This window comes from Camelus bactrianus, chromosome 12 (genome assembly GCF_048773025.1).
Source record: "Camelus bactrianus isolate YW-2024 breed Bactrian camel chromosome 12, ASM4877302v1, whole genome shotgun sequence".
NCBI lineage: Eukaryota > Metazoa > Chordata > Mammalia > Artiodactyla > Camelidae > Camelus > Camelus bactrianus.
In genome coordinates this window covers 29,010,534-29,035,886 of record NC_133550.1, presented here as the reverse complement: position 1 = coordinate 29,035,886, position 25,353 = coordinate 29,010,534, and the positions used below count along the sequence as shown (strand labels likewise).

The 25,353-nt window shown below is 35.0% G+C and overlaps 1 protein-coding gene across 3 annotated transcripts; it reads right to left on the bottom strand.

Annotated features, from left to right (window-relative positions):
* Nucleotides 1-707: 707 nt before the first annotated feature.
* On the bottom strand, nt 708-25,353 carry MDM2 (MDM2 proto-oncogene). 3 transcript variants are annotated; one of them, XM_010970486.3, is made up of 12 exons: nt 24,999-25,353; nt 24,423-24,660; nt 24,210-24,294; nt 21,374-21,448; nt 19,072-19,205; nt 17,032-17,081; nt 14,000-14,067; nt 13,773-13,869; nt 10,014-10,174; nt 6,346-6,501; nt 4,998-5,075; nt 708-3,354 (listed from the first exon to the last, which is right to left on the bottom strand). In XM_010970486.3, the coding sequence occupies exons 3-12, from the start codon at nt 24,288-24,290 to the stop codon at nt 2,779-2,781; spliced, it is 1,476 nt and encodes a 491-aa protein (XP_010968788.1). In that variant the 5' UTR covers nt 24,291-24,294; nt 24,423-24,660; nt 24,999-25,353; the 3' UTR covers nt 708-2,778. The 3 variants fall into 3 exon arrangements, with proteins under 3 accessions (XP_010968788.1, XP_010968789.1, XP_010968791.1); XM_010970487.3 differs by having other exon boundaries at nt 24,423-24,606; XM_010970489.3 differs by lacking the exon at nt 24,423-24,660.

Genomic DNA, 25,353 nt, shown 5'->3' with positions numbered 1-25,353 from the left:
GAACCGTTGTACACTGTTGGTGGGTGTGTAAATTGGTGCAGCCAGTACAGAAAACAGTGTGGCGATTCCTCAAAGAAGTAAAAGTAGAGAGAGCTACCATATGATCCAGCAATTCCACTCTGGGTATACATCCAGAAAAAAACAAAACCACTAATTTAGAAAGATAGATGAACCCCAAAGTTCATGGCAGTACCATTTACAACAGCCAAGATATGGGAAAGCAACCCAAGTGTCCATCAAAAAATGAATAAAGAAGACGGCGTATACATACACATACACACAAAATGGAATATTGCTCAGCCATAAAAAAGAACAAGATCTTGGCCATTTGCAAAAATATGGATGGGCCTAGAGTATTATGCTAAGTGAAATAAATCAGACAGAGAAAGACAAACACTGTATGATTTCACTTATATAAGGAATCCAAAAAACAAAGGAACACAACAAAACAAGGATACAGAGAAAAAACAGGCGGTTGCCCAAGAAAAGGGAGTTGGGGAGAGGAATGAAATAAGTGAGGAAGATTAAGTAAAAACCTTCAGTTCCAAAGTACGAGTCATGGGTATGAAATATACGTAAGTGTGGATTACAGGCAATAACTATGTAACATCTTTGTACAATAACATACCGTAACTAGACTTACTGAAGTGATCATTTAAAAATGTATAGAAATACAAAAATCATTGTTATAAAACACAAACCAACAGTATTTTAAGTCAATTATACTTCAAAAAACAAAAACAAAACAAACTCATAGAAAAAGAGATCAGATTTGTGGTTACCAAAGGTGGGGAATTGGGGGGGGGCGGAATTGGACGAAGGCAGTCAAAAGGTACAAACTTCCAGTTAAGACTAACAAGTATGATAGATGTAATATACAACATGATACATATAATTAACATTGCTGTATGTAATGTATGAAGGTTGTTAAGAGTAAATTCTCAGAGTTCTCATCACAAAGAACATTTTTTTCTGTCTTTAATTTTTTATCTATGAGATAACGGATATTCACTAAATTTAAGTCAAATCATGCTGTACGCTTTAAACTTACAGTGCTTGCTGCATATTGCTTCTATCTCAATAAAGCTGGAAGAAAAAAATTATTATGGGAAAATTGTTCATGAGATCCAATAATAATCACATTTTGAAACAATTCTTAAACATTGAATAGATCTTTTATTTGTAAATCAATAAATAAGCTACACCTAAAAATTTAGACAAGCAAGAATACATTAGTAATGCCTAGATGGATGAGACTATTTGCACCAATTTCAATGTTCTGTAAATAGCATAATCACTGCATACTATAATGTAAATGTAGCTGTCCCTTAGTATCCATGGGAGATTGGTTTCAGGATGTCCCCCGACCCCCAGGATACCAAAATCTGTGGATATTCAAGGCCCTTGTATAAAATGGTACTAGTATTTGCATACAACCTATGCACACCCTCTCATATACTTTAATCTCTAGATTTCTTGTAATACCTTATACAATGCAAATGCCACATAAATAGTTGCCGGTGCACAGCAAATCCGAGTTTTCTTTTTGGAACTTTCTGAAATTCCTTTTTTCAAAAAAATACTTCCAAACCATGGTTGGCTGAATGCATGGATGCAGAACTAAGAGATATGAAGGGTTGACCGTAGTGTTTAGAATCTCATTTTATTTCTCTTCAGAGAGGATCAATTCTACTTAGTTCTAGTTCAAGTATTATAAATCCCAAATTAATAAAGCTTTGCTGTATTTGAGGACCACTCTGGCTAAGGTACTGATCCCTTCAGCCATTACTTACTTATCTATACATGGTAAGTCATATGTGTATGTGTGCTATTTGTTTTTAAAGTTTAATACGTTCTGTAACTGGCACACAAACTTGCTGTACGTAATTATCCCTCACTTCTAAACTTACAGTTCAGTTGATTTTATTATCTTCATTGGAGTAGGTGCAACTGTCATACATGGGAGAAAAACACAGACCTTACATCAAAATTGTCATTCTCACTATTCTGTTGAAGATTTAATATAAATCAAGATGCTAATCTATGCAGTTTGAGAATTATTTTAGAATTTTATGTTCTGACATCACCACTCTTAAAGGCAAGTGCTGTGTAATTTTTGGACAATTAAGAGTATTTATGACATTTCCAGCTAGCAAAAAAATAGTACTTCTGTTAGTTACACTTCTGAATTAGCCTTTGTGACTTCACTGATCTCTAAATTCCTATTCTGATCTTTTAGAACATATGTAAGTAGGACATTTAAAAGTAACTTATTTAGGATCTTTCATGTAAGGAGGAAGTCTGTGTGAAAGAGTTAATACTTAAAATTTAAATACTCTTAAGAACTTCCAAACCTTAGTTTCTCTGGTCTTTCAGAGCCTCTTAAGATAATCTTTCTACATAAAGATAGATACTTATGTTTGGTGCTATTAGTAAAAATGTGCTTCTCATCCTCCAGTCTCTTTGGTATGGTAAGAGATAGGTGTAAGTGGAAATTATTTAAAGTATGAAGGGTAGAGGGGTAAAGGATGAACTGTATACCCAATTCAAACTATATTAAAATCAAAATATAAAATATTAACAGAAGGGACATTTTCATAAAAGGAATATTCACCTTTCTCTCTCGTATAGTAGGTAAATTACACTATAATGAAATCTACATGCCTATTATTTTCTTGTTTTGCTACAGGTAAAAAAATAAGAATAAATTTCATGTTGTCTAAATTTTTAGGGTTATACAGTTAGAAATATATAATTCTACTTTTATAGATAGTTCAACTAGGGGAAATAAGTTAGCACAATCATTTGAATTGGTTGTCTACATACTGGGCAGGGCTTATTCCTTTTCTTTAGCTTCTTTGCGCATGTAAAGCAAGCCATAAGATGTCCTGTCTTGCCATGGACGATGCAACCATTTTTAGGTCGACCTTGGCAAATCACACATGGTTCAATGGCATTAAGGGGAAAACTAGATTCCACACTTTCTTCTTTGTCTTGTGTTTCTTCCCTCTCAAACTCCTTGACATCTTCTTGGCTACTATAGATAATGCTATTAGAAGTTGACGGCTGAGAATAGTCCTCACTTTCTTGGGACAGGGAGGCTTGTGTGATCTTATCTTCATTTTCCTCAACACATGATTCTCTGGAATCATTCACTGTAGATTTCTTACAGTCAGGGACATCAAAGCCCTTTTCTACTTGTGTTGAGTTTTCCTGTTTGGCTTTCTCAGGCATTTTCTCTTTATCTTTCCCTTTATCTTCAGGAAGCCAATTTTCACGAAGGGCCCAACATCTGTTGCAATGAGGTGGAAGGGGAGGATTCATTTCACTGCAGGAAGTACACTTCCAATAGTCCTTCAATGAAACAAGACAGTTAGTTTCTGTAACCCTTCAATGACTAGTCATACCAATGCTAGCAACTTGTTCAATATGTCTAAGGTAAAATGTGTTATACAGCTCAATTTTCAGCATTTCATTTTTTATAAAACACTCAACATTTAACAGTCTTTCCTCAAGCATGAGATTATACTTTTTTTCCCAGCCAAACCATGCTGAAGAATTCTAGAACAAAAAATGTATTCACCATAACCTTAACCAAATACCTATAAAGTTTCCTGTTCAGGGACAAAGACACAGTCAGTTCATTTAGTTGAAGCAACTGCTATCAGATCCTTCTCTGTAATGAGGCCTGGACCCACTCCATTCTGTTCAAGTATCAGGGACCCACTCTGATACCGTGCCCACAGTCCACCAAATCACTAGACAAAACAACCATACAATCTGCCATTGATTAAGACTCCCTTAGAAGGGCTCTAAAACCAGGGCTCAACTGGGTGTTCCCTAACTTCATCCACAAAGGAAATGCTATAACATTCTTCTCAGCAAATCACTTCCAGCTAAACTCTGCCATCCCTGTCACTATTCAAAATATATGCACCTTACTTCTCTATCCTTTTCTGTGCTCTCACCTCTGTAACTGCTCATTGCTTCATCCTTATCCCAACTTATTTCCCAAACCTTTCCACCCACTATGCAATTTGGATAACAAACCCCCCCACATCCCCAGCCTCTTTACTGAACACATCTTTCTTCCTTAAAAGAAGCATGGTCCTTGCCTGAGGATATTGTACGGGTAAACTTGCCTAAGAGGTCCTTCTTATCTTGCCATGAATAATGTAACCATTTTTAAGTTGCCTGACAAATGATATAACACATTAGCAATAAGGGTGGAGACTATTCATTCTCCCACATTGGTTCTTTCAAGCTGGAAAAGTAGGTCTCCACTGATAAAAACCAAAGACAAAGATCTTGTAATATGGGAGGAAAGTAATAAATTTCAAGACCTACGTTTAAAATATTTCACTCAACCTGATTTCAAATGAATCAACTAGTTAGTTGTTTTCTAATATAGCAAAATATTTTCTTAAAATTTTATAATTTGGATAATTGTTATTTGGATAATTGTTATTTCTGTCTCAGAAAAGAGAAAAATGAGGTTTCCTATTCAAATATAATAAAAGGCAATATTAAGAACAAAAATTAAAGCAGTAATATTTAGCTTAAAAAAAACAGTATCTCAGGAACCCTGTGAAGCATGAAATGTTAATGTTTAAGTCCTGATTTAAGAGCAAATCCTACCACATTCTCTAATACAAATCAATATGAAAAATATTTATATTTGATAAGAGTGGCAAAATGTTGGTTAACTGTTAGAGCTAGGTGTTAAGCACAAAGGACATATATTATACTATTCTCTGCTGTACATACTTTCCATAATAAAGTTCTTCAAAAGTTCAAATTTCAGCACAAAAAACCTAAAAAGTATCAACAGATTCCCTACCCAATAAAAGAACAAAAATACTCTAAATCATTAAAACTTTAAAACATTTTTAACTTTATAAAAATTATCTCATGTCAGGAAGTAGACTAGACATATTTTTCTAATCTTGACCTCAGTATTACTTTTTGATTCCTCAAAAAAGTAAATGCATACTTACAGCTAAGGAAATTTCAGGATCTTCTTCAAATGAATCTGTATCACTCTCCCCTGCCTGATACACAGTAACTCGATACACCTAAAAAAAAAAAAAAAAAAAAGAAAGAAAGAAAAAAAAAAAAGAAAAGAAAAGAAAAGAAAAGAAAAGAAAAGAAAAGAAAAGAAAAGAAAAGAAAAGAAAAGAAAAGAAAAGAAAAGAAAAGAAAAGAAAAGAAAAACAAAAACAACAACAAAAAACATTAGCATCAATTCATCACCTTTTTTCTTCAGCCAGTAAGGCTTCTTAGGGGTCAGTCCTAAACAAACAACATGTATACTACGGTCGTCCCTCTGTATCTGTGGGAAGGCTGGTTCCAAGACTCCCAAGGATACCAGTATCTGCAGATGCTCAAGTCCCTCAGTAAAATGGCACAGTATCTGCATACAACTTGTGCACACCCTCACCTATACTTCAAATCATCTCTAGGTTACTTATAATACCTAATACAATATAAATGCTATGCAAATAGTTGTAAATACAATGTAAATGCTATGTAAATAGTTGATGGCCCACAGCAAATTCAAGTTCTGCATTTTGGAACTTCCTGGAAATTTTTTTTATTTGCGTATTTCCAATCAGGGCTTTGCTGAATCCATGGATGTGGAACCCGTGGATACGGAGGTCCAACTGTATTATATACAAGCAATCTGAGATAAGGGTCAAATGGACTGAGTGCGTATAAAGGGGGAGAAATAGAGGATAATAAAATCCTCACCCCTGATAAAAAGTCAACACATAGGCTGTTTAAAATGAAAAAGGAAAAAATTCAGTACAAGCATTTGTTTTATAAAAATAGAGGTATTAAGTCACAGTGAAAACAGCTAGAAATGTTAAAGCTGGTCACTTCCAGGAAACAGATCTGGTGGTACTATGTGACTTTAACTGCGTGCATGTTTTATTTTCATAAAAAGTAAGAGGGAATGTTACAGCTCAGTGGCAGAGTACATGCCTAGCATGCACAAGGTCCTGTTCAATCCCCAATACCTCCATTAAGAAAATAAACAAACCTAATTACCTCTACAATAAAAAAAATAAATTTTAAATAAATTAATAGTAAAAGAGAATTGAATTAAATATTTTAAAATGTGAGTACTCTTATAAGAATGCTCATTAAGGCCTACTGACTTTGACATATTTTTAACATCAGACAATAAGCAACTACAAAGCCTCAAGCCCACAAACCAATATTCTAATTTGAACAAATCAAGAGTCACACTGCGATGTGAAATCTGAATACATTATTTCAAACTCATCAATGAATAAGGAAAGTATTTAACAACTTCAGAATATAATCAGAGAAAAAAACTACCTCATCATCTTCATCTGAGAGTTCTTGTCCTTCTTCACTAAGGCTATAATCTTCTGAATCAAGGGACTCAACTTCAAATTCTACACTGAATTGATCTGAAACTGAATCCTGATCGAACCAGTCACCTGAATGTTCACTTACACCAGCATCAAGATCCTAAAATCAAGGAGAAAAAAAAAAGTGACTTAACATACATTACCTGTTGCCCAGCTTTCTAATGCATCCCTGTGAACCTAATCCCTCAGTTCCATCCTGCACACTAACACTAGGTTAAGCTTCTGGGTTATGACTAGACTAATATTTTGTCTGTTTAAAATCCCATTACATAAAAGGAAAGGCCAAATCCCTTTGGCATTCAAGGTACATACAGTATGACTACACTAACACTTTCATATTATCTCCAACCAGATGCTCCCCAACCCCCAAAACTATAAACAATTAGCTAGATTCAGATTGTTCCCTAAAGCAAACTTGGCACCTCAACTTCCACACTTTCCCTCTCTAACTGGAGTAACTCAGCAGTTTAAAAATTCTGCTCACCCTTTTTTGCCAAAGCCTTTGTTAACACTATAACTAGAAGAGCTCTTCTACTTTTAATTATCTTTACTACTTATGACATTACTGAGCATTATGTATTTCCACATGCAAATTATGCAAACATAATTCTGCATGCATTTTTTAATCTGAATTATACATACTTCAAGAGTTAAGATCATGTCTTAATCATCTTTATATCTTCAGACTGGTAGAATGCTAATAGCTACAACACATACAATAATTATGATTTATATTTTTTAATTAACTGAGAATAATTTCTTTGGAAGGGCTTTCAGATATAATTTTTTAAATTTATTTTTAAAAGTCTGTATTTGCTCATGTGATTCCTTATTTTAAAACTCTGATAATAGCATAAAAACCTAAGAAGACCTTCAGTCCCATAATATTTGCCATCAGTGGCTAAGGGTGGCCACATACACAGAAGCAGAAGGCTAAAACTAGAAAAAAATACATTGGTCTAGTAGTCAAGATATATACATTCTTATTCTAGATTTGCCATTAAGTAGCTTTTAACCTTAGACATATTTAGCTTTAAAGACCACAGCTATTTCATCTGTGAAAGAGTTTGGATTAAATAATCTCTAAAATTTCCAACATTTATAAAAACAAAAACAAAGTATATTATTTTATAACCACTGAGGTCAAAAGACTTTTTTACAATGATGTTAGGAAAGTAGTAGTAAAAGCAACGTTCATCAAACTGCAGTTGTAATTCCTAAAAAGGGAACAATCAAATGAAAACACAAGTCAAGCTAGAATATAACGTCTCTAATAAAGTAACCTAACAAACTGGATGCTTCAATTAACTAGTCTAGTGTACTATGTTTAGATTAAGGGGGTAAAAATCACAATAAAAATTAAGTCTCAGAAGGCATCTTCTATGGCAGGAGTCAACAAACTGAGGCTCACCATGGAACTACTTTTATAAACAGAATTTTACTCAACTCAGCCACGCCCATTTGTTTACTTGTTGTCTATGGCTGCTTTTGCCTTACAGCCTAGAGATAAGTAGCTGGAACAGAGACTGTATGGCCTGCAAAGCCCAAAATAATTACTATCCCTTTACAGAAAAAGCCTGCCCACCCTTATTCTGAAGTACTATGAAGAAAGCAGTATTAAAAGTAGTTTTCAAAAGTTTTAGCTAATGTTCAAAAAAGAATAACCTAGGAACTTCTGAATACTGCATATCTAAATAAACAAACCTAATTACCTCCCCCCATTAAAAAATTAAAATTAAAAAAAAAAAGCATCAGACAAGCTTGATCTGGAAAGATCTTAAAATCCCTGGTTTTTCTAAATTCCAATTGTGACAATTATTAGTTATGTGATCTTAAACAAGTTATTTGAAATCCCCAAGTCTTAGTTTTCCATCTGTAAATGGAAATATCATGTCTGGTATAGAGCCTAGAATATAGCCTTCGTTCCCCAATTTCTTAAGCCAAAAAGAAAGACAAGATGGGAGACAAATGCACTTTCCTTTAACTCCCTTCACTCACTGGTGAATGACAACATCAAGTAGTAAGTATAATATATTTATGTGAGGTAAGCTAAAATGAAGGGAAAAAATTGGCCCTGCCAAAAAGTTTTCACAACTAGGGACTCTGCCTGAAATACAACAGATTTTTAACAGAGAGGATTTTCAGAAAAGAGTGCATGATAGGACTAACAAAAAGAAAGTAGAAATACCCTCTACATTGCTCTGATAACACGGCAGTGTCCCAGGTAGAAAGAATAAGGACTTTTAATATCATTTAGTTACAATTCTAAAATAATCTTAACAAAGACTATAAGTTTAATGGGGCACAATAGTTGTATTTAAACAATTTATAAGGAATAAAATTATCCAAACATGAAGTTCTTGACACATCAAGTTTTCTTTGATTAGATTCAATTTTTAGATCACACATAAACTTTGCTCTCAAGAACTTCTATTTTTTTCATAGCATTTACTGACTGCCTTAATTACCTGTTTGACTACTCTATCTCCCAATGAAGGCAGGGACCATATCTACCCTGACTACCACTGTGTCTCCAATGCCAAATGGAACCTGGCATAGAAAATACACAAATACTACTGAAAGAAGAACTTGCTCTTGGAGGATCTCATCACGCCACCTAGAGGGCTACACAAGTAACAGCTCTATTAAATACTAACTCTAGAGGGCACATCTGTATCCATAAAAACCACTGCTTTGGAAGAAAAAGATGTAAAGATACTGTAAGTACAAAAATAGAAAAAAAGAATATGGTTACTATCACAATTTGTTCAGTCCTTTACATTTTCTAGAGAACTATAAAAATGATCACTAATATCCAGAATAATGGCCATGAGACACTGCCATATCACAAATAATGATTCCAATTTTAGTAACATTTTAAACACAAATGTTTAATGACAAGAAAATATTCATTTGTCAAGCATTCTTGTTAGCAAAAACTTCTTTACAAAACTTCCTTCAATGTTAACTCTTAAGAACTTTAATGATGGGCTAATACTTGGGAATTTTATATCAGTTATCAAAATGTACTGATACTCTACCATCATCCATGCAGTAATATACCCACATTTTACGGCCTTAGTAAACAGACCTTCCCTGATGTCTAGATCTACATATGGCAAATGTGAGGATCAGGCTATGCTCACTTACTTGCTGATAGCTGTAATAAGATATTTTTACTCTAAATAGTCAGGATAAAACTGCCTTAGAATCCTAAGACAGCTAACCAACTAAATTTTCATTTCTGTCCCCTTATCTTTTAAACAGTAAAACTTCTAGATTTTCAGGCTACTCTACACACTCCAATTTATTTGAATTTACTATTGGTGCAGTGACCCATAAAGATTCTCCAATATGTACAGTGACATTAATAACTATTAATATTAGTACTAATTTCACCAACACACTCCAGTGCAACTCCACTATCTTCTGGAGATAACCACCCCTGTGGTTAGGGGTGGAGAAGAACCACACAGTTTTATCTGAAAGAAAAATTTATAAAGTGTATAGCAGCAGTCACATACCATATGTGTGCATTCTATCTGAATGCTTGTTACGACTGCCAGAACTAGAATTTAAAAATAAGTCTTGTTTTGTTTAAAATGAGATTACCGGATTCGATGGAGTCCCTGTAGATTCACTGCTACTGCTTCTTTCGCAGCATATCTCCCTTATTACACACAGAGCAAGGCTTTCATCAAAGGAAAGGGAAATGTTATCAGATTTGTGGCGCTTTCTTTGTCGTTCACCAGGTAATTCATCTGCATTTTCTTCTGAATATGTAAAGAAAAACAAGTTAATTAAATTGCTATACTGTAATTTAGAAATTGAGCTGTCTTGAGTACCTATTTGTATTAAAACTGTTTCAATGAAATTAAACAGTGAAAAATAGTGCATTACTGTTTCACTAAGTCAGTACTTTTACTGGATCTGAGAGTTATAGCAGAACACTTCATTTTTAAAAGCTTTTTAAAATATGAAAGTGACTATATGTATGTATATTCATGACTGGGACACTGTGCTGTACACCAGAAATTGACACAATGTAACTGATGGTACTTCAATTTAAAAAAAAATAAAGTTCAGAAATAAGCTTAAAAAAATTAAGTCACAATTAATACAGTCCATCTAGAGCTTTTATTAGCCAGTCTAGGATTTTTCTGTCAAAGGCAAACTTTAGGATATAAGATTTCACTTTTTATCCCCTGGAAAGAACCCAAAACATTTAATTTACTTACAAGGTATACTTAATGTTTCCATTTCCTCAGTATCCAGTATTTTCAACAAGAATCAAAACCAGTAAAACTGATCCATTTTATTTTAAATAAGAAATCATCTCTGACAAAGTCAGAATGTTACCATATCTGTCAGGAACATAAATTAGAGTCCTACCTTATACCAGACTATTTATAAAAATTAATTCCAGGTGTATTAAAGAACCAAACACAAAGAACAAAACCACCCAACTACTTATATAAGAGAATATACTGGGGTGGGGAAAGCATGATGTAACACTGCAAAGCCCTCAAGAAAAGACTAACAAGATTAGGTTATGTTAATTAAGGTTTACATGGCAAAATAAAATACTACAAACCAAAGTTAAAAGGCAAATGGCAGATTAAAACAAAGTATTTTATACGAAGTCCTCCTACCAATCAAGCAAAAGACAAACTTGACTTTAAAAAGTCAAAGATATGAAAAAGCAATTTATAAAATACAAATGACCAATAAACATGAAAAAATGGCTTACCTCCTAGTGATTAAGGAAATGTAAGTTGAAATGAAACACAAGTTTTCACCCATGAGAATGACAAAAATTAAAATGAGAGATAGTCTTGGAGATTTGGCAGATTTTTATACACTATTAGTAGAAATGTAAAATAGTGTAGTATTTTATGGGCAACTTCTCTACTCTACACAAATACCTGCATAATCATTTAAGGATATATGTGCAAGGGTGCACACTGCAGTCTTATATTTAAGTATCTAACAGGGTTATGAGATTAAGTGAAATGTGCCTCCATATGCCTGAAACAGTTCTAACTCACACCTTTGCTCACTCCATTTCCCTCTCTCGATCTTTCAGATCAGAAATCATCTCTTCTTCCTCTGAATTCCCAAAACACTATAAAAGTGTTTATAAGTGATGTAAGATCCTCTACTTTAAGTAATTTTGTGTTTATCTCCACAGCAAGATTCCAAGTTCTTGATCTAAGTTTTTAATCATGTTTGTATTCTTTATAAGAAGAGGTGATCTTGGTTGAAAGATGTGGGCTAGAAGCCTAAAACCATGTTGTCGATCCCTATTTTTTAACTCTATTAAAAATAACATTTGGGGCTTTTTTCTGATAATTATTACTCACTACAGAAATCTCTAAAACACAGGGGAAAAAATTTTTAATGTAAATCATCTACAATGTTACCAGATAACTACTATTAAATTTTGGTGTGATAATTTTCCAATTTTTATTTTAAAAATTTCCTTTTTAAAAAAACATTTAAATCACACTACATGTACAACTTGGGGTTGTTTTCTTACATGTTCTTTTACATTACTTTTAATGACTGAAGAATATGGTGTCCACGATACAGGTTCATATGCTCTTCATCACTGAACCATTTAGTCTGCAAATCTGAGCACATGCTTCCCAACAGGCACAGGGCCAGACAGTGGGTATACAAAAATGAAGTCAGCCTTCATCCATACCACCAGAGGAAGCTTACATTCAAACATCAAGGCAACCAAAATATAATCACTTACAAGCTATAATGAGTGCTATGAAGGAAACAAACAACGTGCTAAGGAAAGGAACAAGAAGGGATCTACTTTTCTGGGTGGTCAAGAACAGCTTCTCTGAGAAAGGAATACTTGAGCAAAAATAGAAAAATAAGAAACTGGTCTTGCAAGGCTGAGGTAGGCAGAAGAACTCCTGGCAGGAAAAAAACTGCAAACAGCCTTAAAGCAGGGAAGAGTTTTGACTTGTTCGTGGAACCAATCAGTGCAGCTGAAACACAATGAAGGTGGGGCAAAAGGCCAAAAACCAGATTAAAGGTAGACCAGGGCCTTGTAAGCCAAGGTAAAAGTATGGCTTTTATTTGAAGGTCAATGGTAAATGACCAAAGTAGCTAAGTGGGGAAGTGAACAATCCAACTTATCTTTTACAGTACCTTTTGGTACTGTGGTGAAGGACAGAAAGACCAAGTAAGCAGAAACAGAGGAAAAACCAGAAGCTGCTGCAGTGATCCAGGTAAGAGGTGACAACAGCCTGGACTAGAGTGATGACATTCTCCACCATCATGTTTTCAACAATGAATAATGCTACAATTAATATCTCTACATTAAATGTTTTAATTTCTGATTATATTCTCAAGCTAGATTCCTAGAAATGGAGTTACTGAGATAATGGTAAGAAGAACTCCAAGGCTTTTTATAATTCATAAAGGTTAACCAATTTATATCAACTGATACACCAATGGTCTATCAGTGCCAACACACACAAGTAAAAAATCATATCTTCACCAATTTGAAAGACCACAAAAACACTGCTGCATTTTTTATCTGTAAAACTTAATCATTAAAATACATCCCCCTCCACATATTTATTAGTCATTTGTATTTACTCTGAAAAACCTTCTTTTTTTGGCAATTTGGATTTTTAGTATTTTTCTTATTAATTTTGGGAGACTTTTTATTTAACAAGGATATTAACACTATCACGTTTAAAGTCAATCTATTTCAATACGTTGGAATTTTTTTATTTATCTTTTAAACTCATTTGGCCTAGTCCCAGGTATTTAATAAGACATCCTCTGCCCCTGCTGCCCTTTGCCTTCATGTACAAAATTCTTACTTTAGGTTTATCTATGTCACTGTTCTGCTGAACTCTTTTTTTCACCTGAATCATAGTTTTAGTTATTATGATTTTCATCAGCCAATAGCCTCCTTCTCTACTCTTTTCTGTTAAAAATGCTCTCAGCTATTTTCATTATCTTGTTTTCTATTTACTTTCTCTGTTGTTAAACTCACTGATAAAATATTTGTTTTTAATAAATCATAACTGCTAAGGTGACAAAGAATAATGACTAAAAAGAGTTTGTATTTTTGTCCTCTATTATTTTGAGTAGCAGAGAGCTGGCTAACTATAAAATCCAGCAGGACACAGTAAACTGTGTGCCTGCTACAGTCAACCAGAGAAGTGTTACTAAGAAAGCAATTTTTAAGCCAAATACATTATATAAAAATAAGAAACTCAGAAATTCATTCATCCAAACCAAAAAAGCACAAGTTCATTAAACCTAGATGCACTGATTTCAATAAAGAATGAACACTGAAAAGCTGTCTGAAAGTGCCAATTAAATATTCACATATACCTGTCTCACTAACTGTTCGCCTTCTAGATGAGGTAGATGGTCTGGAAACCAAATCTGAAGATGAAGGTTTCTCTTCCTGTAGCTCTTGCACAAGGTCCTAAGCATTCAACGGAGAAAAAAGAAAACCCAAAAACTTAACTTATAACACCATGAAACTAAAAACTCATTGTTTTAAATAACCTTACCAATTTTCAAGAAACATTATGGTAGAATGAGTTCAAGATTACCTTTTGATCACTACCACCTTCGGGGTGACACCTTCTTTCACTCACAGGTGTGCCTGAATCCGATGGTTCTGACAGAAAATAAAAACAAAGAATCACAAACTAGGAAAGCAAGGGCTACTAAACAGATGTTAGTCCAGGACCAACTCCTTATACAATTTAACCTTTTAACAAAAACTGAACGTGTAGTCTCCCAACTGCCATTTTGTGGTAGATACTAAAGATGTAAATAGATAACTCAATTTATCTTTTACAGTCCCTTCTGGTACTGTGGGAAAGGACAGAAAGACCAAGTAAGTAGAAACAGAAAAAAATCAGAAGCTGCTGCAGTGGTCCAGGTAAGAGAAGACAACGGCCTGGACTAGAATGATGACATTCTCTAACATCATATATGTTTCCAACTATGAATAATGCTACAATTAATATTTCTACTTTAAATGTTTTTATTTCTGATTATATCCTTAGGCTAGATAACTTTAGAAGATACATAAAAATAATCAAAATACAATAAACACACTAAAAAAATTATTGTTAAGAGAAGTCAATGGAGAAAATGGAGCAATGATTATATGGTAAAGGCAGGGCAAGGTCTGAGTAACAAGGAATCAGGAAGTTTCATAGCAGAATATGTGGAAGTAGGACTGGGAAAGGTCATTCTAGCCTGAGGGAAGGAACACTGTGTGAAAAAGCATCCAGAAGTGAACTACCAGCGTGCTGCAGGGAACTACAGGTACTTCATTATTATGTGAATGTAAGCAGGATCATAAAAGATCCTGTGTATCCTGCTAAACAGCACAAGGCTGTCAAAAAGCAGCACTCATACCAACAATCACATATCACTGCATCCTTCCCAGCTAATTTCATAGTCCTCCCTAAGGAACTGATCAGCTGCTTACCGTTAAAAAGGTTTAATCTAAGAGAGAAAATTGTTCATAGTAAGTATTTTATCCAAATGAGATCCCAGTAAGGAACCCTTAAATAGTCATTTTAAGCAGGAGTGAGAACTCTGCCAAAATAGAAGAAAAAGAGAACAGAAGCAGGGAAACCAGTATTAGTAATTGCAATAACACAAATGAAAAGCATTAAAGCCTAAACTAAGACATGGAAAAAAGATCAATTCCAGAGAAATTTAAAAGGTAAAAACCAGTAAGAACCTGGTATCTAATACACAAGGCAAGGGAAAAATGAGTCAAGGAGGAGTCCAAGATTTTACACTGGATGGATAAATGGGTAGTACCAGTCACCAAGAGAGAAACTTCAGATGATTAATAGATTTGGACGAAAAGATAATGAACTAAGTGGGTAAAACTTCCAGGGAGATAGGTTTAATTTGTACTTGGATGTACAGACATGGAGCTCAAAAGTCAAAATTTCAGGGAGGTAATAGCTGAGTGGTAGAGTGTGTGCTTAATATGCATGAGGTCCTGGGTTCAATCTCCAGTACCTCAAGTTAAAAAAAAAGAACAGTCAAAATTTCAGATAAGGGATATATACAATCACCAAATATTATAATCAAATACCCTTTACTACTCCCTTGGAAACATCTTCATCTTAACAATGAAGTTAGGCCTGAGCATTAACATTTTGAAATTATATGAATTATCGTAATAGTTTATTTCTTCTTTATATTATGGATAAGGTAAGTTACTGATTTTTAAGCCGTCACATAGACAGGTTATATATTGTGTCAGTATGATATATGAGATGTTACAAAACAGATATAATAAAAAGGAAGCACTAGGTGTGACAAGATCGAGAACCCTGATATAGGTGTTCTGAAGTTAACATTAAACTAAAACCTGAAACAAACTCAAAATGGAAATAGCATAAGAGATCAACAGGTTACTAGCTCATTGATTTTCCATTATTTAAATGAATGAATTAATACATCAGGGATTAATACTTCAGAAAACTGAAAGTACTATCAGATACTGTAGTTTACTTTATTTGCCTTCATTTGATTTCATAAAGCGCTTTGAAAAACAAAATGCCAAGTCACCAGCCTAATAGTTACTTCTACTCTAGGAAAAGATGGTGATACTCTTTTCTGGGTCTTAAATCCTAACTTTGGAAAAGTATTCAAATACTGTATTGTGTCATACAAAATGCAAACCTGAACAGGACACAGGAAATAGATATGTAGTCAAGTTAGTGTAACAAAACAATGTAACAATAAAATTAAAAAACGGAATTAATAGGAGCACAAAGAAGTGGTCAGTTTGTTAAGCTTCTGAGAACAGTTCTTAATTGTAGTTCAAGGATGGACTTTAAGAAGCCTGTGGTGTACTGGAGCCAGCTCCTACTAGCACTTCCAGGCAGACTGTGTACATCTCCTCCCAATTCCATGTTTGCAGATGAAAATGGTCATGGTGACAGTATTTACACCATAGAAACCAGTAACCACCAATCAAGGCTCTTACCCTGGAGAGTGGGTTGTTAAACAGTTATCAGCATTATCACTGTACATGCTTAGGTGTATTCTTCTGGAGTAAGAACCTAGTGCCTTTATCAGATTATCAAAGGGATATGTGACTCAAAAATAACCAGTTAAGAACTACAAGTCAAAAGGAAGGGAAGTTAAATGTCACTCACCTGAACAAATTAGTTAACAAAGCTTTGTCTATTATAAAAAACACAAAGACCCCATCCATTCAAATGGTCCTACCAAGGTATCTGTATTACCTTCCAAAGCCTTTGAATACATGTTTCAAGGTTTGATCATATCTTTACTGTGCAGAAGCTTTTGAAACTACTTACCTTTCAAAACAAATTCCAACCTAATATTCCAAGACTTAAATGGATTTAACAGGATATTTAACTTCACATACTGCAAATCTGCATAAAAACCTTAGTATTCTGTTGTTTTAGTTCATATGTATCTCCTCCTGTTAAAATTTATCACACCCTTACTATAATTAAATATACAACTAGAGCAACTTTTGAAGAGAATCACAATTATAAAATGATTGCACATCCATAAAACGTCTTTAAAATATTTTTATAGTATATATTGATGGCATTCAAAATTAACTTACCCTGCTGATTGACTACTACCAAGTTTCTGTAGATCATTGTATATATTTTCCTTGTGAGAGAAAAAAAGATACACATTTTAAAATAAAAATGTATTAAACTAGACTTAACAAGTCTTTCAAATGTATATAAGCATAAACTATCCCATTACAACCCAAATTTTAAATCACTACATTCAAATATTGACAAGCTTCTAGACCCCCAAAAAGCACCATAATTAGTTGCACAATGATTATATACAGCCGTTATTAACAACCACTAAGTCTCCCTAGCTCAAAGATAAAATATCTCCATCTCCTGAAACATGCCTTGTTTAGACTTTACCAAAAGTCCTCAGAGAACTGGTGTGAACACAGGAGGCAGGCTGCTTTCAAACAGAAAAGAAATTATCTAGCTCTGTACATAGCAGTAAACTGCCTAAAAAAGTATTAGGTTATGCAAAACCCTCTATATAGGAGCTTGATTATAGTTTTTACTTTCATTAAACTTGGACTAATCATCTAATGGATTTCCTTTTTTGATCTGAAAATTTATTAAAAGATAGGCTGTATTAAATGACTATACTGCTCTGAGTACCAGTCACTATTCTAGAAATTGGGGAAAACAAAGAATGAAATAAAAACAAATCCCTGCCCTCATGGAGCATAAGGAAACAGTTGACTTACGCCAGTATTCACTGAAGTCATGGTACATATTTCTTTCTATTAACTAGTGATTTTAGAGAATGTTTATTGGTCACAAGATATCATTCCTACTTCTCAAGGTTAAGAGGAAAATGTCAATCCCAACTAAATTTTTTTCACCCTTGGGACAGATACACAGCTCCTAAACTCACAAAAATCAATATTCCTATTCATATCCTTTCTCCTAGTCAGTAGTTTCCCCAGTGTTTAATCTCTCAACATAATTTAAATCAAAGATAATTTTAAATTTGTGCTTTCAGTCCCAGAAACTACACCTCCAAACATCAAGATTCAATACCAGATGGTGCAAAATCATCAATATTGTTATTTCTTAAATTTATAAAATTAAAGCTTATATCCCAAGGCCAATTATAATGTAAATATTAAACAGAAATGGTTTGTCAATGGAAAGATACTTCTCAGTTAAATTAAGCAGGATGAAATTAAATATAGTATGTTCAAACTGAGTTAAAACACATCGGTGCAAAATATAAAAATGATGAGTTAAAAATACCTTTTGATGACAAACCATAGTCATTTTTTCCTTATTCTTAGCTTTCTGATTTTTCCTAATGTTCAATAATGAATATATACTTATAATAACGAAGTTGTTTTAATGTTATAAATATCCTACCTAGTAATCATCTTTTAGCTATATTACTGAGCATTAAATACTAGTGGAATCTAGTTTCATGTGAAAAGTATTCATCACATTTATTAAGGTACACTGCAAACAGACTAACTGTGCTAAAGCAAATGAAACAAGGAATTCCAAATGTAAAGTAAGAATGAGTGAAAAAAGACTCTTCAGTTCCCAGTAGAATAATTCTAGAAATGTTATCTGGGTTAAATTCAACTGATTAAGTGCCACAATGGTATGTAACAAAGAAAATTATCTCCAAAGTAACTAGGGCTCAAATTTCAGCCTTTACCACAGACTATTATAAAGATTGTCTTTGAAAGTGACTACAATAATATTTTTAATATGCAGTAACTGTAGCTAATATTTAAATGCTTTCCATGTATCAAACACTATGTATTTTACACAATGCCTCTTTAAACCTCCATATAAGGTACTTATACTATTCCTACTTCACATTCAGAGGAAACTTAAGGTTTAGAGAGGGTAAGTGAATTTACCCAGTCGCACAGCTAGTAAATGACTGAGTCTCAAATCCAGATTTATAAGATTCCAGAACTCAAGTTTCTCAAGCAATATGCTATATCACTAAGAAATAAAATTTCAGCATCTTTTATATATAGACATTATAACAACTTTTCTCTGACAGAAGGGAGTGAGATGAAAGTGAGCTCAAATGTTTGCCCAGGTGGCATTTTACAACAGACGAAGGAACTTACCTGTGCTCTTTCACAGAGAAGCTTGGCACTCCAAACAAATCCCCTAGAAGGTCATTTGAACAATACACAATATGCTGTTGTTTTTCATCATATAATCGTTTAGTCATAATATACTGGCCAAGATAAAATATAACCTGAAATAGAAATATGATTTCTGAGCACTAAACAAAATTAAATGTTAGTTTCAAATACATTCAGTAATATCTCATTTATCTGAAGAGGGTTAAACCACCACCAACCACACTGATAACCATCTAGAATAAAAACCATTCTTAAAAAAAAAAAAGAATGACTACCATTCTGTACTCTTTAAAACAAAAAAAAGCTGACTTTATGTCTTTTCCTTTAATCTGATGGAAGCAGAGATACTGCTTCTGATTTCCTCACATAAAGCTTAAAATGTGTCTTTTAATAACAATAACAAGTTGCAGAATCAAAAACATCAACTAGAACACAGTAGTGACCTGGAGTCATTCAGTAAATAGTCCCGGACACGATATACCTCAACTGCCTCTGAGGTCATCACAGATGAGAAAGGCAAGATGATGACCAATTACATCTACATAACAGTTTGGGAGAATTCAGTAAATGAAATAAGCCCTCAAAGAGATCAATATAATCTATACAATAAATAATCAAACTGATGGACCCTGAATCATGTAGATACATTTAATTTATATTGTGTGCTCCATTAAGACAAAGTAGGCAAAATATTTTAAGACATTTACACACAAACCTATTAATAACCACCTAAATACTTAAGGTGTTATACAGTTTACAATGTACTTTTATAAGTACTGTCTCGTTCTTCTGACATTTCATAGAATTGTTAACAACATATGAGAAATAAGGAAATTGACCTGGTCTTCTGACTCCTAGTATAGTGTTCTTTCTACTAGCCCATACCAGCTTTCATCACTATCTCATATACCACAGAACAAAGATCCTACAACTGAACACTGTATTAGATAATATATACATTACTGTTACGTGGTTTGGCACAAGCATTCTACGTCTTTGTGATGGACTCGATCAACTTTCTCCTTATTCCTATCTACTACTAAACTTACACTTTTTTGTTTCCTTAACCGATTATATAATAATATAAAGTCAAACCCAAGAGTCCTAAAAACATCATTTACCTTGACACTTCTCTGTAAGTACTGTCTATAGACTTAACTGACTAAGCAGGCTTCAGACTTAAATGAATACATGACTATGGGCTAAAGATGGGAGACAGTGGAAAAGGAAGAAGGAAGAGAACCTAGACTCCTACCAAACAACCTGTAAGGAAATTTCCGAGTGTGGCTATAAAGGACAAGGGTCTGGAATCTCTTCCTGTCCACTACCCTGATGTAGGTAAGGTACTTCAGTGTTTTAAGCAATCTGAGCCCCATAAACTAAGTGCGAGAGATAGGGAAGAGGCACATTTCATTCACATCGAAATTTTGCCCAAGATGGCCCAATCTCTCACGGAAAAGCATGCTTCTGTGCACAGATTTAAAGCTAGGGAACAATACATTGAAATGTGTCCATTAAACAGAACATATGTTCATGAATCAGCTCACCTCTATCCCAGAAAGATCAGTATACTGTACTCATGTATCTCTATTGCAGAAGTTCTTAACCTGGGATCCATGGATGCCCAAGAAGTCCTTGGATAGAATTCAGGGGGTCCATTAATTTGGATGGAAAAAAATTTCTATGTTTATTTTCACTAACTTTTAACTAAAATTTAGCTTTTCCTTCAATTATGAATATAGGAAACAAATCACCAAGTATTAATGATAACTGACTGTCACCAATAAAAATGGCAAGCATTTTTCCTACCATACTATGCTTAAACATCTCAAAATACCAGTTATACTCCTCACTACTTCCAAATTATTTATTAGATCTGCTGCTGAATCTTATTAATGTGTTCATAAAAAAGCACATGTATCACAAACTTGTTTACTATTTTGTTCACTATATTTTAATGTAAGTTTTCCCACTGTAATATTATATATTTTATTTCATGCATTTAGAACATGATTCTAAGAAAGAATTATCAGTCTAAGACTTTACCAGTGCACCAAGTGGGTTCACAGCACAAAAAGGCTAAGAACTCCTATAGAGCTTCCCTTTGAGTTCCTGGCTGAGAAATGAAATTCAAATGTAAATAGAATTTTCAGCTTCAAAATATAGTCCATATGACCTCAATACTTCATATTGCTGAAAGTTTCTCTATATGGCCGATTTCTCCCCATGGTATATGCAAGTAGTAAGACATTAAGTTATCTTAACTCTTAGTACAGCTTACCTCTTTCATAGTATAAGTGTCCTTCTGTGCACCAACAGACCTTAACAACTTCAAAAGCAATGGCTTTGGTCTAACCTGTAAAGAACAAAGAGTTGCTATTATGCTTCCAAATTATTCCAGAACTATAAGCCCTGCAGGAAACTTACTCATGAAGAATTTCAATAAAGGTAGCAAATACAATGTATAACAATCTCACAAGGTTAGACCTCAGAAAATAAGTCATAATGTTTTCACTAAATGTCATAGACTATGTAAACTAAATACCACAGACTGTCAAGGGTGTTTGGAAAAAAAAAATGCTGGCATCTAATTATGCAACTAATCAGAAGCCTCAAGCACTGTCAGCTGCAATCAAAAACACTACCCATGTTAAGGCATTGAAAATTAACCTTTTTCCTCCAGCTATTTCTATCATCTGCTTATTACCTTAGAAACGCAACCGTAAATGGAATATCCCAGTGATCTTACTATCAGCTAAGATACAAAATTTGAGAGAAAAGAATAAATCTTAAAGGTAGGCCCTTTTATCAGTCTTCTCTTTCTACAAATTGGGTTCCTGAAGGCTGGGGAACTTGCAACTAACCCAACCTGACAAGGATAATTAAGAGCAAATCTGAGACTGCAGCTCACATCCCTCAACTGCAAGCCAGCATTTTCTTCCTACTGTAATATTGATGCTGCCTTTCAGTTGGTCTACATTCCAAATATCTACTTGACAAACATTTATGGAGCCTCTGCCAAGCACCAGACAGTGCCGGATATTGTACACACAAAACAATGACAAAAAAGACATATGATCTGTATTCAGGGAGTCAGCCAACTATATCAGGGATCATTTTTTTTGTGTGTAAAGAGCCAGAGAGTAAATATTTTAAAGCTTTTCTTGCCAGATGGTATGACTCAGAAGCATAAATATGTAAACCAATGGGTCTGGCTGCACTGAAATAAAACGTCATTTACAAAAGTAGGCAGCAGGCCAAATTTGGCCCATAGGCTGTAGTTTGCCTGAATCTGATCAAGAGGCCTTGCAAGCTGTATTGAGAAAATAACTGGCAAGGGGGCAGGGATGTAATGTGTTTATGCTCTGTCTCCCTATCTGTTGCTGTTATCAAAATCTTCAAAACTCAAGTATCTTTACAGATTGCCATCTCTACAGAAACTGGGGCCTCTACATCTCCCTTTAATACACTCCTGCCCTGTCTAACTTTGAACCCAGTTTGGAATGTAACTCTCAAAACTAGATTTTCAAAAACTACCTACTTCCAGCTAATTAACAATATTATTTAATAACTGAAAAACTTAAAATACACAATAAATGTAGTACTGAATCACTAATTGTTCTGCTCACACTTTTTTCCTTATGTGCTTACATATGCACTTTACTTTCAGGCTATTTAAAGAATGAGTTCTCCTAGAAAACAAAAAGTTACTCCCCCCCCTTCAAATTCTATATATGCTGTATTAACTTCCAACTACGTAAAACTCTGCACTGGAAAGCCATTAGCTTTTTATTAAGACATAAAAGACACACATTAATAAGAAAACTACTATGAAAGACAATACCATTCTTAATCTTACATTTAAGAACAAAAAGATAAATTTCAGATGAGAGAAGATCTAGATGTTAAATAAAAAACACTAGAAGATAATACAGGAATATCTTAGGATGGGAGAGTTCTTCCAAAGCATAGTATGAAATTCAAAAGTCAACAAAAGTTAAATTAGACTCTATAAAAATGTTCTCAATGAGAAAAAGACCACATAAAGTTAACCGTAACATTTGTAAATGCTAAGAATTAAATACACTTGAAACAGAGTACTACAAACTGTTGAGAAAAATACAATAAGCCTAAAAGAAAAGTATACAAATAAGACTAAATAGAAATCCTAGAAGAAAGATAATTTAACGAATGACAAGATGCGAGACCTCACTAGAGACTGGGCAAATATAAATTTACCCCCCCAACCAAAAAAGGGGGCAAAATAATAAAGTGATAATACTCAGTTTTGGCAGAGGGGAAAACTGTTAAAATCTTCTTAGCATGTTATCAGTAAGCAATCAAACCTGTATAGTTCAGGACCCAGGAGTTTTACTTCTATCAAGTTTTTCTTACAGAAATATTCACTTGTGTTAGGATACATGTGCAAAGCAGCACTATTAGTGATCATCAAAAACTAAAGGCAATTTGAAACAAAAATCTATCAGTAAAGGCACGCATTTTAAAAATGGTATGCTAATGATGTGGATTATCATGCAGTTGTTAAAGAATACTGTAGATTTTATTTATTGACACAGTATTTGCTGAATACCTCAAGTATAATTCTATTGTAGTAAAACAAAAAGGGCAACAACATGGATTAAAATTCACATGTTGCGTATTTATGTAGGTATGCACAAAGGAAAATACCTAAAAAGGAAGCAAGGTCAAAAGAGAAGACTGGAATTTTCAGTTTTTACTTTATACTTTTTCTGTAATGCCTAAAATCTTTGAAACAAGCATGAATTATTTCCGTGACTTTCCGAAACCATTTAAAAAAGTTAAAATACTGACGGGTCAAAACAGGGGGAAAAAATCAGTCACATAATAAACAAAACTTCAGCATCCAAGTTTAAAAATGTAATGAAGCTGACTTTTAAATACAGGGTGGTAAAAAGCCAAGGAAGTAAGAATTCTTACAGTTAACTTTTGCTCCACAGTTACACCCGAGTGGCAGAATTTAAGCTACGCACAATTTCATTTAAAGAGCCATGCTTTAATTGGGGTCTACAGAATTTAGCTGATCACCTTATAAAATAAATTCTTTTTAAAGTTACACTGGAGACAAAAATACCAACCAGGGTCTCTTGTTCCGAAGGTGGAATCTGTGAGGTGCTTACAGCACCCTCAGTAGACACAGACATGTTGGTATTGCACATTTGCCTAAGAGTAGGAAAAAACAAAAAAACACGATAAAAACTTGAAATGAAACACCTGTGAAAAAAGACAAAAATTATACAAAAGGAGATAAATTAAGCCTTTATTAAACTCATTAGCAAGTGGGTCCTTACCTTGTTCAGCATAAAGCAAGTGCTATACGTCGGTGACCAGAGGTATCTCTAACAAGTGGATACAGCTGGCGAAGGGCATGGTTTAAATAGCCCCAGCTAGAGACAAGTCAGGGCTTAGCTCCTTCTTCTGCAGACTCAGAACGTGTCCGAACTTGACCAGCCCAACAGGAAAAGCTGAGTCAACCTGCCCAGAGAACCAGCCCAATCTTGCCCGGACTCAACACTCGGTTCCTACAAGCTACCGAACAAGCACCTGTCATGATTTTGAACCCCGGCCGGTAGGCTGCCCGCGGCCCCGCGGCGCCCCCAGCGCACGTGACCTTTACCCCGGACGCCCGCGGAGCCCCCTCCCAACGCCCAGCCCCCTGGGAGCGCAGGCCCGGAGCCCCGCCCTCTCCCAGGCGGCAACCACCTCGCTTCTTTCCAACAAAGTCTCCACGAACCCACGTGCCCGACGCCCCCCACCACGAAAAGCACAAAGGCCGCGTGCGGGGCAGACGCTGAGGACGAGAGCGAGCGGGGAGACCCAAGTTACAAAGCAAACCTAGAACAGCCCACGCACTTCCTGGACGATACCTGCTGGTCACTGAGCGGGATTTTCCGCCCCTGGAGTCTGGGTGGGTCCCCGAGGCTCCCCAGTTCCCTTCACGGCGCGCGCGGAAGCCCGACGCCCTGGGCCTCGGCGACCATTCCACTCGCGAGGCCCAGGCCACTCGGGCGCTCGAACGTACTAGGTCCGGAGAAGAAAGAGGCTCCTGGCGGCAAAAGCAGCAGGACCTCCGTCAGAGGGGTTAGGGCTACCCCTCAAGCTAGGCTTCTTGCTCCATTTTCCTTTCAGTCACACCGGGCCGCACAGGCCCCAGAAGGTGCCGAGCTGGCCGAAGCGCGCCGGATGCGCGCCCCCTACCGTGCGAATGCAGCGCGCCGGAAG

Excerpts from the sequence above, each read along its gene's own strand:
- MDM2 (XM_010970486.3), bottom strand. The coding sequence starts at position 24,290 with ATGTGCAATACCAACATGTCTGTGTCTACTGAGGGTGCTGTAAGCACC. Across the intron at positions 21,449-24,209 it reads CTTCGGAACAAGAGACCCTG|GTTAGACCAAAGCCATTGCT; the intron begins GTTGGTATTTTT and ends TGTTCTTTACAG. Across the intron at positions 3,355-4,997 it reads ATCCTGAAATTTCCTTAGCT|GACTATTGGAAGTGTACTTC; the intron begins GTAAGTATGCAT and ends GTTTCATTGAAG.